Consider the following 15,332-nt stretch of genomic DNA (forward strand, 5'->3'; position numbering starts at 1 on the left):
GAAGGGAATGGCTACCCACTCCAGTATTCTTGCCTGGAGAATCCCGTGGACAGAGGAGCCTGGTGGGCTACAGTCCATAGAGTCACAGAGTCGGACACGACTGAGCGACCAACACGCACACACCCCAAGACTCTTGTGCCAGCCCCTCGATGAAGCATCCGATGCACGTTCTGATGTCTGCTTGTTTGTTTATATGCCCAAGTCATTCCACACAGAACTCAAGGAATCTTATAAGATGTATGTGTGGTAAAATAGAAAAAGAAATAAAACAAGCCAAACTAGGAAAACACAGATTAAAACCAGTGCTAAGGAAGAGTGAATTAATATGCAGACAAGCAGAACATATACTCTCACACACTCAGTAGTTTCAGCTTTCAAATTCCTGGTGGCCAGAGAGAAAAGGGAAATGTGACTCACATGCTTTTTATCATCCCCAAGATAAAAATCTTGGAGAAGGCAATGGTACCCCACTCCAGTACTCTTGCCTGGAAAATCCCATGGATGGAGGGGCCTGGTGGGCTACAGTCCCTGGGTCTCTAAGAGTCAGACACGACTGAGCGACTTCACTTTCACTTTTCACTTTCACTTTTCACTTGCATGCATTGGAGAAGGAAATGGCAACCCACTCCACTGTTCTTGCCTGGAGAATCCCAGGGACGGGGGAGCCTGGTGGGCTGCTCTCTATGGGGTCGCACAGAGTCGTGCACGACTGAAGCCACTTAGCAGCAGCAGCAAGATAAAAATAAGCCAAGTTTTCAAGGAGAAGCAAGGCTTTTCTTAATGCTTAGTTCTAAAACAGTTTCCCGTATGGGACTTCAGAAGGGGTAATTATTTTGAAATGGTTTTAAGATTGGAAGTCCTTTTTCAAGAATATTTGACCAGCCAGCATGAATACATAGAGCAGATAAACTCTGAGCTGCTCTGGTGAAGGCAGGTTGGGGAGTGAGGGTGGTCAGGGATAGGCCCGGGTGCTGGCCTTGCTTCTCACTCATCCTCGCTCCATCCGGATGGAACCTGCTGAGCATTGAGACTTGGGTGTGGCAAGTGTGGGGACAATCTGGAGAGGTTGAGAAAAACAGAGCTTCCTTGCTTAGTCCATCAAACCTGTGTTTATTAAGCACCTACTGTGTGTCAAGCACTGGGCGGATGCTAGGGGTATAGCTATAAACAAGACGATGTGGTGTCGACCCTTTTGAAGGTTGAGTCATGTTGAGTGTTATGGGAAGGTGTAACCTGCAGGTCTGGTTTGGGGACCAGATTTGGAGTAGTCAGGGAAGGCTTCCTGGAGGAAGTAACATTTACTGACGCTGAAAGCTGAAGGACGAGCCTGAGTTGGCTGACCAGGAGAGTTCCAGGCAGGGGAATGGCCCGCGCAAAGGCATAGAGGCAGGGGTGTCACATGGCATGTCACATGGCATCTGAGGAGCTGCAAGATGGTCCCATGCCAATGGGGTCTGTGGACATTTGGCGAGCCCCCTGTTTTCTCTAGACTTCAGTCTCCTCAACTGTACAGAGTCTTGTCCACCCCCAGCCTTCCTCCAACCCCAGCTGTGAATCTGTGAAGGTTCATGATGGAGGTGGGCCATCTGGGCAGGTCATTCAGGGATGTAGAGGATGGAACAGGGTTACACAGCAGCCCAGAGTCAGGAGTAAAGAGAGTGGGATTCCCTTGGTTGTTCAGCAGTTAAGACTCTCGCTCCCAGTGTGGAGGGCCCAGATTCAGTCCCTGGTTAGGGAACTAGAATCCCGCATCCTGCAACTAAGACACAGCACAGCAAAATAAACAAAATAAGTAAATAAAATTTTTTAAAAGCACTCTTTAAAAATATAAAACAAGCACTTTGGAAAGTTAACTCTGGGAGATGCCACCAGGGGACCACTATGTGCTTGGGAAGCAGAAATGTGCTGCCTTGACCTCAAGGACCCAGAGGGCTGAAGGCAGCTGCCCAGCCCCCTCCCCTCCCAGCTTACCTAGGAAGCTGACTCAACCCCTCATTCATCTTCCCATTCACCTTCAGCCTCGCCCATCACCTTGTACTGCTCTGGGTTATTGTAGACATCTAGGAGATATTTATTGATTACAACATAACCCTTTTTCCAGGAAATTTTATGTTAACTCACATAAGCTTGACATAAATGGTATTGCAGATGTCAGGAGTATCCAAGAGGCTAGAAAAAAAATGAAACAGGAATATTATATTTACTTGCTTAAGCTCCTCATTTTGGATTATCTCCCTATAACCTCTTGTCATTTTAAAGGCAGCAGGGAAGGAAGTTGGCATTTAAAGTGAGCCTGCTTTCTGCCGGGAATTCTTAACGGGGCTCTGATGCTTTCAGTTCTTTTTCCTCTTCACTATGGTCCTACGTGGAGAGTATCATCAGCATTTGAAAAGACCACCGTTGTTTTTTTCTCGGCTGAATGTCCTTGTCAGGGGCAGCAGTTGTGGCCTCCTGGAAGCTTGCTGCGAAGTGCAGGGCAGATGGTCAGGTCCTGATTGCTCCTGCGGTCTGGCCCTCTGCTGTGCTGGGTTCCACGCTGCTCCATGACTTGCAGTGAGGAAGAGTGCAGATCATTGAAAGCTTGTCAGTACAGGCTCTCGGGTCCGTGCCCTGGAGGTTCTGACCCAAGAGGTCTAGAGTGAAGCCTTGGAACTGAATTTAAAAAGAAAAATAGAAGGGCACCAGGTAATTCTAATATGCCACAAAACTTGACAAGCAAGAGCTTGAGTCAGTCTCTCAATTAGGAAAATCAAGAGAGTAAACTCTTGGGAGTTTTCTGATGCTCCAGTGGTTAAGACTGTATGCTTCCAACGCAGGGGGCTCAGGTTCCAGCCCTCGTTGGGGAACTAAGATCCTGCTTGCTGTGCAGCAAGTGTTATTTCAAATATTTCCATGCACTGTTAGCTTGATTGTAATTTTTTAAAAAAGAAAAAGGAAATAAACTCTTAAACTATAATCCAATCCCATGACTTGTGCTTCCAGTTCTAGAATCTTGTACATAAAATGACACAGTTAAACATCGCAGACAGGTCTCTTCCTGCCCTGAGCAGGTTTTGGAGGGTCTCACTGAAAAGACCCTTCTCCTTCATGGGAACACAGTTCTTAACAATGTCAGGCTTCCAGGAAGAGCGGGGCTAGTCCTTACTCTGTTTGCAAAATAATGGGGAAAGAAAAAAGAATCTTTCTGTGCCACACATTGTGCTAATTCTCACCAGTGTATTTTAAGGAGGCTGCTTTCTACAGAGAAAGGTAACTAATCAAGGGTTATATCTTGGGCGTGTCACCTCCCTCTCCAGGGTTTCGTATGCTCAGAAGTAAACTTGTATTCTGTCATTTATCCACCCACCTGGCCACCCATCCAGAAAAATTTCCCTGAGGTCTGCTCCAGGGATGACAAACCCGCTTCATCTTAAGAGCATTGAGAAGGATTCTGAGGTCACGTCTCAACTCAGTGGCACAGAGTCCAGTTCATAAGTGACCTCCGTTATGACCATGGAAGGGACAGAGGCAGCATTTGGGCCGTTTATCTACCATTTCTGACCTCCCTGGGTGTCTGGGGGGAGAACTGGACTGTTACCCACGCTGTCCAAAAAACACAGCTGAAATGCTAAGGGTGCCGTGGTCGGTGGGGGTCACCCTCATGCGCTGTTCTTGCCCCCTCAGCTCCGCCAGCGGTTTGAACTAGAGATTGAACGGATGAAGCAGATGCACCAGAAGGACCGTGAGGACAAGGAGGAGGAGCTGGAGGACGTCCGCCAGTCCTGCCAGAGGCGGGTACGTGAGCCACGCACGCAGCTGCGCCCTGGGGTCCTGGCGCGGCCAGTGTGCACACCTCGTCCCTACAGCACAGGGGTGAGCTCAGCTTCCTCAGGAAGTGCTGTCGAGGGTGCTGGAGCGGAAGTTCCTGTCCTAGTAACTACGGTTCTGGGGCTTCCAGAAGCCTCTGAACTGTCCAGCATAATCACCCTAGACTTGTACCAAGAGCCCAGAGTGCCATGCGGCTGATGCCCTGGATAAGGTTGTATATGTATCAAGAAGGGGACCAGTCCCTTCTGGTTTGTTTGCCTTGCAGATCATTTCTTATGTTTTTATCCAAGCTCTTTGCAGACATTTCAAACAGTGTATAAGAAGGCAACAAGCTCTTGAAATCTTAACCACCAAGACATCAACATTATTACTATTTTAAATGTTCGTTCTTTCTCTGTGCCCACACGAGCATATGTACAGAGATACCGTTTTACCTAAATGGGGTCGTGCTGCTTTGAAGCCTGCTGTTTCCCCTCTGAAGTTTGTTCTGGGCCTCCTCTCCTGTCAGTACGTGCGGACCTGACTCACGTGTTTACAGGCTTGAAAGTATTCCACCAAAGGCCTGTGCTCTTGTTTACTCAGCAAGCAAGTCTCTTATCATTGGACACCTAGGATCTTCTGATTTTCTGTTATTATAACCAACACCAACACAAACCTCCTTATGGATGCACTTACTGATGTCAGTTACAAGGTGAATCTTTAAAATGGAATCGCGGAGGAGCTTTGGGTTAAGCCTCTCTAAACAGGTTTTGTCTGGGCAGGACTTCTGTGGTCCCTTCATAGCCTGGGTAAATTGCGCATCTCCCAGAAAGGGCTGAGTACCATTTCCCATGGTCGACTCTGATATTAGCTCCCTAAACTGTCTCTGCAGAGACCTCTGACTGCAGGGGCTGAGTGTGGGTGCTGGAACTAATCGACTTTTGGTATGAGTGTTGGCCTTCCCAACGCAACAGAGTGATCCTGGGAAAGTGATTGTAAACCCTCCGCTCTACCCAAACTCCACTCCTTTCCTCAGCTGCTTTCTCCATATCCACCACTGGTCACTTGGAGCCAGTTTATAAGACACACAAGAAAGCTGATGTTGCTAGTTTATTTGGAGTTATAGAGGCTTGGATCGAATTCAGACTCCATTAGCTATCAAATGTAGGGTGTGGGAGAAATCACGTAACCTTGCTGATAAGCCTCACTTCTCTCATCTATGAAATAGGAAAACAGTGGCCACCTTGCAGGGTTATGGGGAAGATTCAAAAGATCACAGGTGTGGAACCATGGCTCACAGTTTGTAATGTCCTCGTCCTTTGCTGGAAACTTACAAGCAGTACTGGTGTGTGTGTGGATTTCCAGACAGCCGATCCTTCCCAGAGGCACCCGGAAACCAGCCCCGTGGCTGACCTGCTCTTGGGCATGCCTGCTCCATCCCAGGAGAAGGCGGGTGCAGGGACTTGTAGAGTCCCCTCCCCCCGCCCATACTCCCCACCTCCTGCCTGAGTAGCATCATCCTGGGCGGGGCTGGAGGAGGCCGTGGTGGTGTCAGGACCCTGGCGAGAGATGGGCCTCTCGTCCTGGGCAGATGGGGCCGCCTTGGTACCCCGTCACTGCTCTGGGGTGAGGGGCTGTAAGAGCCGAGCGCTTCTTCACTCCCAGTGGTTGATGCCGCTGCATCTGCTGCCCGGCCTGCTCCCCAGATACTCCTTTGGGGCTCCTTTACAGTTCAGCCCTTCTAGGGGTTCATGCAGATCATCCCAGGGGGCCAAGTACATTCTCCCCAGAACTTCCTGGAGTTGAAAAAGTCATAGATTTTAGGTTCATTCAGACCTGTGTGCCCTTGAGTAAGTCTCCTAACTTCCCTAAGACTCAGTTTTCTCATCTGTGAAATGGGAGCAATAAGAGAAAATGATTTCCTTTCCCAATGCTATTGTGAGAATAAGATCAAAGAACGGTAAGGTGCCTTATAAACTGTAAAGTGCTGGGAGTTACCACATAGAAATGTTCTACAGAATACTCTCTAGAAAACTTTGCCTCGCTTGACACATAGCTTTTATTATTTTGTACATTTTTCAAAAGGAGTTTCAGCTTCTGCAGCCTTCATTTTCAGCAGGTGTGAGCAGACTGCCTTGTGTCTGTCACTCTTAAAAGAAAATCCTGAACTGTCTTCTGAAATGACCGTCCCTCAGGACTTTGTCTTTTCTCTGCATGGGTTAGGAGGTGGAAACCCAGTCCCTGCCCATGTGCCCTCAGGTGAAGGGGGCGCAATTGCTAGTGCGTTCCAGGAGCACCTCAACGTGTTGTGAGTGCCCCGAGCCAGGACCCTGATGGGCTGGAGGTGTGACCCAGACCCTCCTGGGGCTTCTTCACGGACAGATTTATAAAGAGGGGTGTGAGGTCAGAGACGGGCGTGCCTCTCCTCCGACAGATACTAACACTTGACTGCACGTCCAGTGACTGCTCTGCTCGCTCTGTCTCTCTCCGTGGCGGGAAATCAATCATTAGTGACCTGGGTGGGAAAGCTGCGACTGTCTGATGGTGGCGGAGGAGCCTGGGCCAGCAGGCGGAATGCTGACAGTCCTCAGCAGCAGCTGACCTAGGAGTCTCTGCTTCAGGACCTCGCTCTGACTCAGTTTGCCCGTCTGTGAGGGAAGTCCACTGATAACGCAGGATGGAGCAGGAGGGAGGGGTGAGACAGCACACGCGAGAGGCGGATGCAGGAGCAGGAGGGAGGGGTGAGACAGCACACGCGAGAGGCAGGCGCAGGAGAGGATGTGCACAGCACGGTTACGGTGGGACGTCCGCTTCAGCAGGGAGCGCCTGGCTCTGCTGGGTGGCCACTGAGAAATCAGAGCCGACTGTAAGTTAAAAGAGCCGCTCGCAGCCACAGTCTTAGTCAGTTTGGGCTACTCTAGCAAAACTGGGGCTGGAGAGTGCAGGCTTAAAGAGCAAAGGTTTATTTCCCATAGTTCTGGAGGCTGGAAAGTCCCAAGATCAAGGTGCTGGCGGATCTGGTGTAGGGCAAGGGCCCCACTCCCAACTTGCAGGTAGACGGCTGCCTCCTACCTGCGTCCTCACGTAGGGAAGAGAGAGGAAATGAGGTTCTTTTTTGTAAGTGCACTCATTCCAGCATGGGGGATCCCCCCACCCCGCCAACCTCATCTAACCCTAACCATCTCCCAGAGGCCTCATCATGAAATATTCTTGCCTTGGGAGTTAGGATATCAACGTTAGGAATTTTGGAGAGACAGACTTGCAGTCCAGACATCAAATAATCTCGAATGCAACTTTTGTTGCATTATAGTTCCCAGGTAGCTCAAGGGTAAAGAATCCACACCTGCCAAGCAGGAGACACAGGTTCAACCCCTGGATCGGGAAGATCCCCTGGAGGAGGGCATGACAACCTACTCCAGTAGTCTCATCTGGAGAAGAAAGGAGCCTGGTGGGCTATGGTCCATGGGCTTGCAAAGAGTCGGACACGACTTAGAGACTAAACAGCAACAGGTGTATTTAATGAGAGATGAATGCATTTTAACATGTAGGATATGATGCTGTATAGAGTCTTAAAAAGCCAATGCACCCAGACTTGTACCTGTTCTAGAGAGGCCACAGCAGAGGAAGGAGACAGCTGTTAGGAAATGGACAGGGGACTGGGGCTGGGGATTCCACACTGAATGCCAGGGGGCTCCCTATAATTGTCCACCTCCTGAGCTTTTAGGCTTCTGAATTCTCTGACAGAAATACCTCCTCCCCCTGCCCAAACTGCTAGGTCAGCCTTTGTGGAACTGGGCGAGCGGCCATGAGCTCCGCACCCCCAGCCCTGTCCTCCATAGGGTCCTGGCCTTGAGGGCTCATCCAGATGGAGTGCGTGTGTCCCATGCCTGCGTCTGCCCTTTGTGCCCACAGCTCCGCCAGCTGGAAATGCAGCTGGAGCAAGAGTACGAGGAGAAGCAGATGGCCCTCCACGAGAAGCAGGACCTGGAAGGCTTGATCGGAACCCTCTGCGACCAGGTAAGAGGGAGCCGCAGCAGACAGCTGGGAGAGCGCAGTCCCTGCCCTGGCCCGGTTGAGAGCTGATTCCGGGGGAGGCCAGCGGGAGTGGGGGTCTTAGGGCCCGGCCCCGGGATAGACCTGTCAGCTGGCCTCCACCTGCTCCTCCCAGGCGCCTTCTGCTCCTCCAGTCTGTCTGTCCTCACTCACCGCCGCTTCAGAGGGGACCTTCTGTGTGTGGGCAGTGGCGGGGTAGTCTCCACACAGCAGGGATCTTGGAAGAACGCCTGAGAATACAGAAAGCGTGTCTGGCCACAAGTGCCAGAGCCGGTGGCCTTGCCCTCAGCCACCGCCCGGGGGAGCCTGGCAGCCTTTGCTTTGGCGGGGCGACTGTGAACGGCCGCTGTGCTCACAGCTGCCCTCGTGAGAACTGGACTTTTCCTGGCCGCAGAATGAGGCCGGCGAGGCTGGGCTGCTTCTGTCTGCACGGCGCTGGATGATCTGATGAGGCGCCCTGAGCTCCTGATGAGCAGAGATTGGTGGGGCTGCTGCCCTCGCTGCAGACTCCCGGCCTGACGCTGGGAGCGGCATCGCTCCTTGTTGTTGGTGGGGGTGGGGTGGGGGGGTCGGGCGGGGGCGGGGGGCGGGACAGGGAGGGGAGGGGGCTGTCTCGTGTGTTGCAGCCTCTTGAGCAGCATCTCTGGCCTCCACCTCCTAAAGGCCAGAAGCACGCCCCTTGGCCGTGACAACTAGCAGCTTCTACCAACACGACCAATTGCCCCTCTGGGACATAGTCAGCCTCCCGCTTTACAGAGAACCACTCCTGCAGAGAAAGCAGTGAGCAGAGCCCAGAGCCAGCGCCGGGTGTCGAGCTTGGGGAAGCTCCCGCGTCCCCTGGATGTGCTTCCCCCGCCCATGCTGCTGCCCTGTGAACCCCAGCGTTGGAGAAAAGTGCCAGCAGCTCCCATGAGTCTTTTAAAATATCATAGGAGTGTTTTTTTTTTTTTAATGTATCTGCTTAATGTGTTCATTGTCTTTTAATTAGTGACGATCTTGTTGTCAGCATCTCCACCCCCACCCCAGTCATTCCTCTTGTTCACAGAGAGCTGTGGGTCCCCTCCCAATAGTCAGTCAGGCCTCGGACAAATAGGTGCTCACTATGTTGTTGTCGTTTTTAACTGAGTAAATGAGTGAGTTCTAGAGTGGGACCCCCGCCGTCATGAGAGTGAGAACCGGAAGCTGAGGGCACCAGGGGGAGGACCATATACTCTTCCTTCTCTGGGTTTTCTGAATTTTCAGCCAAGCAAACGGGGGCCACTGAGTTGAGGCTCGGCGCGCTTTTTCCGTGCAAGAAAGCACTCTCCGTATTTGATTCTAGAATGACAGAAATCCCTGGGAGAGGACTTCCCTGGTGGTCCAGTGGGTAAGACGCTGTGCTCCGAATGCAGGGGACCAGGGTTCAAACCCTGATCAGGGAACTGGAGTCCACATGCCACAACCAAGAGCCCGAATGCCACCACTAACAATTCTGGGTGTGGTGCGGCCAGATAAATAAAAATAAATATTTTTAAAATCCCTGGGAGACAGTCACCTGCTGTCCAGCGTGGTCCATTTGAGAAAACAAAGGCATTAATCCAGTAGAGAAAGGTTTTTATAAATATTGCTAGTCTGAATTTGACATGCTGAGAGAAGATAACTTCAGTGAATGAAATGCTAATTCTGTGTGAGTCACCAAGCGGGAGCCTTTGAGTAACTTACCACGTTAAATACTTGTAAGTGTTTCAATGAGACACTGAGCGTAGAACAGTGTAATTGATGTCTGTGCACCAGGAGGACAGGGTTCACATAAATTAACATTTTGCTGCATGGGATTCAGATGTTTTTTAAGGAAGCAGGACATTTCCAAAACAGTCGGTGGCCCCTCGGTTTCTATTCCTCATCTCCGGTGTCTCTACCCTCGTCGTTTCTTTCTCCCCTCCCAGAGGGGCCTGCCTTGTGAGGCTGGGGACCGTGATTCCCCTGCATGTGTGTGAACGGCCTTGGCTTTGTCCCCCACTGTCTCTGTTTTTGAGATTCCTCCATGCTAGCGCGTGTAGCTATGATCCGTCCTTCCAAGCCGCCCCACGGTGTTCATCTTCTTTCACCCCTGTTCTTCTGTTGGTAGACATTTCCGTGTCCCACAGTGCCTGTGGCAAAAGCTTCTCCAGGGTGTGACGCTAGAGGAGGAGCTGCTGGCTGTGAGGGATGTACCATTTTGGAATTATCAGATGTTGCCCGCATTGTTCCTCAGAGTGACAGCGGCAGTTTATGTTGTCACCAGCATGTTTGATAGATATATTTAAGCTAATTAGCTGATGTATTTAATTTTTGGCTGTGATGGGTCTTCGTTGCTGTGTGCGGCGTCTCTCGGGATGCAGTGAACGGGGGCTGCTCTTCACTGCAGTGCGTGGACTCCTCCTCGAGTCTTCTCATTGGCAGGCGGACTCTTAGCCCCTGGACGAAGTTCCGTCACTAGCAGTTTTTTCTTTCTTCCCCACATCCCCCCAGCACGTGGCACTGTCAGACATTTGAATATCTTTATCAGTTACTGAGAGTTAAATTGTACTGCTAATCCCTCTTTACTAGTGGAATTCTGTACTTTTCATGTTTATTATGATTTTCTCTTATATGAGTTACCTGTTTATAGTGTTTCAGCTCAGTTCAGTCGCTCAGTCATGTTTGACTCTTTGTGATCCAACGGACTGCAGCACGGCAGGCCTCCCTGTCCATCACCAACTCCTGGAGCTTGCTCAAATTCATTTTCATTGAGTCGTTGATGCCATCCAACCATCTCATCCTCTGCCATCCCCTTCTCCTCCTGCCTTCAATCTTTCCCAGCATCATAGTCTTTTCCAATGAGTCAGCTATTCGAATCAGGTGGCCAAACTATTGGAGCTTCAGCATCGGTCCTTCCAATGAATATTCAGGACTGACTTCCTTTAGGATGGACTGGTTGGATCTCCTTGCTGTCCAAGGGACTCTCAAGAGTCTTCTCCAACACCACAGTTCAAAAGCATCAATTCTTTGGTGCTCAGCTTTCTTTTTGGCTCAACTCTCACATCCATACATGACTACTGGAAAAGTCATAGCTTTGACTAGATGGACCTTGTTGGCAACATAATATCTCTGCTTTTTAATATGCTGTCTAGGTTGGTCATAGCTTTTCTTCCAAGGAGCAAGTGTCTTTGAATTTCATGGCTATAGTCACCATCTGCAGTGATTTTGGAGCCCAAGAAAATAAAGTCTCTCACTGTTTCCATTGTTTCCCCATCTATTTGCCATGAAGTGATGGGACTGGATGCCATGGCCTTTGTGTTTTGAATGTTGAGTTTTAAGCCAGCTTTTTCACTCTCCTCTTTCACTTTCCTCAAGAGACTCTTTAGTTCCTCTTCACTTTCTGCCATAAGGGTGGTATCATTTGCATATCTGAGATTATTGATATTTCTCCTGGCAATCTTGATTCCAGCTTGTGCTTCATCCAGCCCAGCATTTCGCATAATATACCCTGCATTTAAGTTAAATAAGCAGGGTGACAGTATACAGCCTTGACATACTCCTTTCCCGATTTGGAACCAGTCTGTTGTTCTATGTCCAGTTCTAGCTGTTGCTTCACGACCTGCATATATGTTTCTCAAGAGGCAGGTCAGGTGGTCTGGTATTCCCATCGCTTTAAGAATTTTCCACAGTTTGTTATGATCCAGACAGTCAAAGGCTTTGGTATAGTCAATAAAGCAGAAGTAGATGTTTTTCTGGAACTCTCTTGCTTTTTCGATGATCCAACTGATGTTGGCAATTTGATCTCTGGTTCCTCTCCCTTTTCTAAATCCAGCTTGAACATCTGGAAGTTCTAGGTTCATGTACTGTTGAAGCCTGGCTTGGAGAATTTTGAGCATTACTTTGCTAGCGTGTGAGATGAGTGCAGTTGTGCGATAGTTTGAGCATTCTTTGACATTACATTTCTTTGGAATTGAAATGAAAGCTGACATTTTCCAGTCCTGTGGCCATTGCTGACTTTTCCAAATTTGCTGGCATATTGAATGTAGCACTTTCACAGCATCATCTTTCAGGATTTGAAAGAGCTCAGCTGGAATTCCATCACCTCCACTAGCTTTGTTTGTAGTGATGCTTCCTAAGGCCCCCTTGACTTCATATTCCAGGATGTCTGGCTCTAGGTGAGTGATCACACCATCGTGATTATCTGGTTCATTAAGATCTTTTTTTGTATAGTTCTGTGTATTTGTGCCACCTCTTCTTAATATCTTCTGCTTCTATTAGGTCCATAGCATTTCTGTCCTTTATTGTGCCCATAAAGTGTTTGGTCTTCCTCTTTTTTTCTATTAAGCATTCATGACCCTTATCCTAAATTACCCTAATCTACTTTCAGTTGTATATTTTGGAAGGAGCTCCTACTCTGTGCACAAGCATTTCACTTTGTTTATAGTGTTTTGGAGGCTTCCCTGGTGGTTCAGTGGTAAAGAATCTGCCCATCAATGCAGGAGATAGAGGTCCTATCCCTGGGTCGGGAAGATCCCTTGGAGGAGGAAATGGCAACCTACTCCAGCATTCCTGCCTGGAGAACCCCATGGGCAGAGGAGCCTGGCGGGCTGTAGTCCACGGGGTTGCCAGATCAGATGCTTGTTAGCAGCTAAACCACAACAACATGATATTTTTTACTTAATAAAGTGTTTTTTAAATAATCTTATTAGCCAGTTATGGTTGGTGCTTTTAAGATTTCTTTCCTTAACTGAGTTCATAACGATAATTCACCGTATTTCTGAAAATTTCTAAAGTTTGGGGCACTTTTAAGTCTTTAATCCACCTAGCTTTTATTTTGGTATTTGTGAGGTAAGAATCTATTTTTTCCTGATATAAATCACCTTCGTTTTATTTCACGAGTGGTTTTTGTCTACAATCTTTATTTGTGTCTGTCTGTATTTGGGGGCTGTCCACTCTGTTTAATTGGCTTATTTGTCAGCTCTTGCGTCATGTGGTCTCAATGGCTGGGTCTGATAACTTGTAAACAGCTCATCTCTATCACTCTCTTATCTATTTGTGATCCTTTAATCTTCTTATTGAGATTGCATAGCATGCCCTGATGGGATTTTCAAATGCATTGGTTTGCAAATTAGTTGGGAACCAGTGACATAGTTTTTTTTCTTTTTAATAGTGAACCATTGCAATCATGAGCATGCTGTATCCCTTCATATATCTGTGTCTTTCATAAACATTTGACTTCTTATTATAAATCAATAATTTATAATAAATAAATAACCTGCTAGTATGTATTTTATTTTCTTCTGTATAAGTCCTGAGCTGCTTTGTTAGATTTACTTCTAGGAATCTTGTAGTTTCTATGGCAATTATGAGTAGAATGTTTTTCTATACTTTGATTAATTATAATGGTAAATGGAAATATACTTTGCTTCCAACTGTAGTTTTCTCTTTCTATATTTTGATGGTATGCTTTTCGGTGCATCTAAGTTCATTTTATCGCTCTATTTCCTTGGCACGCTGTAGGCTGTTCCTTTACTGTATGGCGTTCCTCTTTCCTCCATGAATTACTATTTAGCTTCCCTCGTGGCTCAGAGGTTAAAGCGTCTGCCTGCAATGTGGGAGACCTGGGTTCGATCCCTGGGTTGGGAAGATCCCCTGGAGAAGGAAATGGCAACCCACTCCAGTATTCTTGCCTGGAGCATCCCATGGACTGAGGAGCCTGGTGGGCTACAATCCACAGGGTCGCAAAGAGTCAGACACGACCGAGTGACTTCACTCACTATATTATTTTGCTTGATTTCTTTTAGTTTGCCTGCAGGATCTTTCTTTCTTTTTTAACCTTTTGTTGTTAACCTTTCTGTGTGTGTGTGTGTATGTGTAAACCTTGAAGAGCTGGATACTGTTTAACAATATCTTGTAGTACTTTAATCTGTAACTTTTCATCGGAGAATTTAACTCATTTATATTAATATAATAATCAATGCATTTTAAATTATTTCTGTTTTTTTGTGAATTGTTTTGTTGGTTTATTACTCTTTTTCTTTGCTTGTTCCTTTTTCCTTTCCTGCTTGGGGATGGATCGATAATGTCTTCTATGATCCCTTTTATCCCATTGCTGGGTCTAAAACTACTAACCATATTTCTATTCCTTCGGTAGTTACCCATACATTTTTAGGTTAAGTCCTTAACCATGATTTTTTTCTGACTTACTTTTCACAGCAAGTCTGTGGAATAGATACTGTTTGTTCCTTCCTTCATGTAAATGAAACAAGTGAGGCTCAAAAGGTAAAGCCCATTGCCCAATATCATATAGCTTATCAGTGGTGTAACTGGAGTCAAAGGAAGATCTATATGATTTGAAAACCTTTTTTAAAAAAAATCTAACACATTGCTACTTGAAAAATGGTCAAGTTTCAGCTAACTAGAATTATCTTTTTTGAACCATCTTTTTTCATAATGTTATCAAGCAAGTTATCAAATTTATCTGCCATAAATTTGCTGAGAAACCTTCAGCTACATACATTCTCTCTCCAAGCCTCAATTTTCCTGTCTGTAAAGTGGCTTGATTGTCCCTAATATTTAGATCATTTGTTAAAAGTGCTTAGAGAGTTCTTTGTCGACAGACATCGAACAGCTTCCGCTAACAGCTGTATGATGCACGGTGAGACTGTCGAGGTTGGAATAGAGTTTCCCACAGCACTGAACATCATCTAGACCTATTGGTTAATTATTCACTGGCTTTATCTAAATTTGAATCTGTGTGCTGCAAAATGTAAACTTGCAGAATGACATTTATTTCCCATTAACCTAATGAGTTTGGGGCTTTTTTTTTTTTTCTCCTCCTCTAGCGTAGCAATTTATTATGAAGGGGAGGATGACTTGGTCTGAGGTTTTGTTGTGAATGTTGTTTGCAATGATCCCTCTGGAGAGGAGATGGTGCCAGCATTTTCAGTCTTTGTGGCACCGAGGATGGTGTCACTCGGAATGTCCCTGGTACTGACCTGCCCCACAGGAGAATGAAAAGCACTTTAGGATGCGTGCAGAGCAGGGGCAGATACAAAAATGAGAAAGGTGCAAAAGCACGCTGCCTGAGTGTAATCACAACCAGGAATCTGGGCTCTAGAGTTAGTAAGTCCAGGCTCTGGTGTAACCAGGTACTCTGGCGCAGTGGGCAGAGACTTGAGTTCTAATGATGGACTGCCTGGGTTCCGATCCCCGGGTGGACACTTAGGAGCAGTGTGGCCTTGGGCTGATTGTGCCAGTTTTCTTGGCTGCGCCTCCATTTCCCTGTGCCAGTATCTACTGAAGTGCCCCGCACACCTCAGGAGGCGTGGGCGGGCCCCGGAGAGCCTCTCTCACCGTCACCTACCCTGTCTCTCTGCTCTCTGCCCTTGGGCTAACCCCCCAGCACTGCACATTCAGGATGGCTTCCCGGCAGGGCCCTTCCTGCACCTCAGCTCACCAGCTCCTGCTTACCTGAGATTCTCTGCAATCCCATGCCAGCCTGAGCTGGAATA

The 15,332-nt window shown here is 47.8% G+C and overlaps 1 protein-coding gene across 3 annotated transcripts in view; it reads left to right on the forward strand.

The window, feature by feature from the left end:
• Positions 1–15,332, forward strand: part of MYO18B (myosin XVIIIB) — a 242,074-nt gene that overhangs the window by 131,269 nt on the left and 95,473 nt on the right. For all 3 annotated transcript variants that reach the window (XM_060400839.1, XM_060400838.1, XM_060400837.1), the window contains 2 exons: positions 3,664–3,774; positions 7,699–7,803. In XM_060400839.1, coding sequence (XP_060256822.1) covers positions 3,664–3,774; positions 7,699–7,803 — 216 coding nt within the window. The remainder of the gene's footprint in view (positions 1–3,663; positions 3,775–7,698; positions 7,804–15,332) is intronic.

This window comes from Ovis aries, chromosome 17 (genome assembly GCF_016772045.2).
Source record: "Ovis aries strain OAR_USU_Benz2616 breed Rambouillet chromosome 17, ARS-UI_Ramb_v3.0, whole genome shotgun sequence".
Lineage (NCBI taxonomy): Eukaryota > Metazoa > Chordata > Mammalia > Artiodactyla > Bovidae > Ovis > Ovis aries.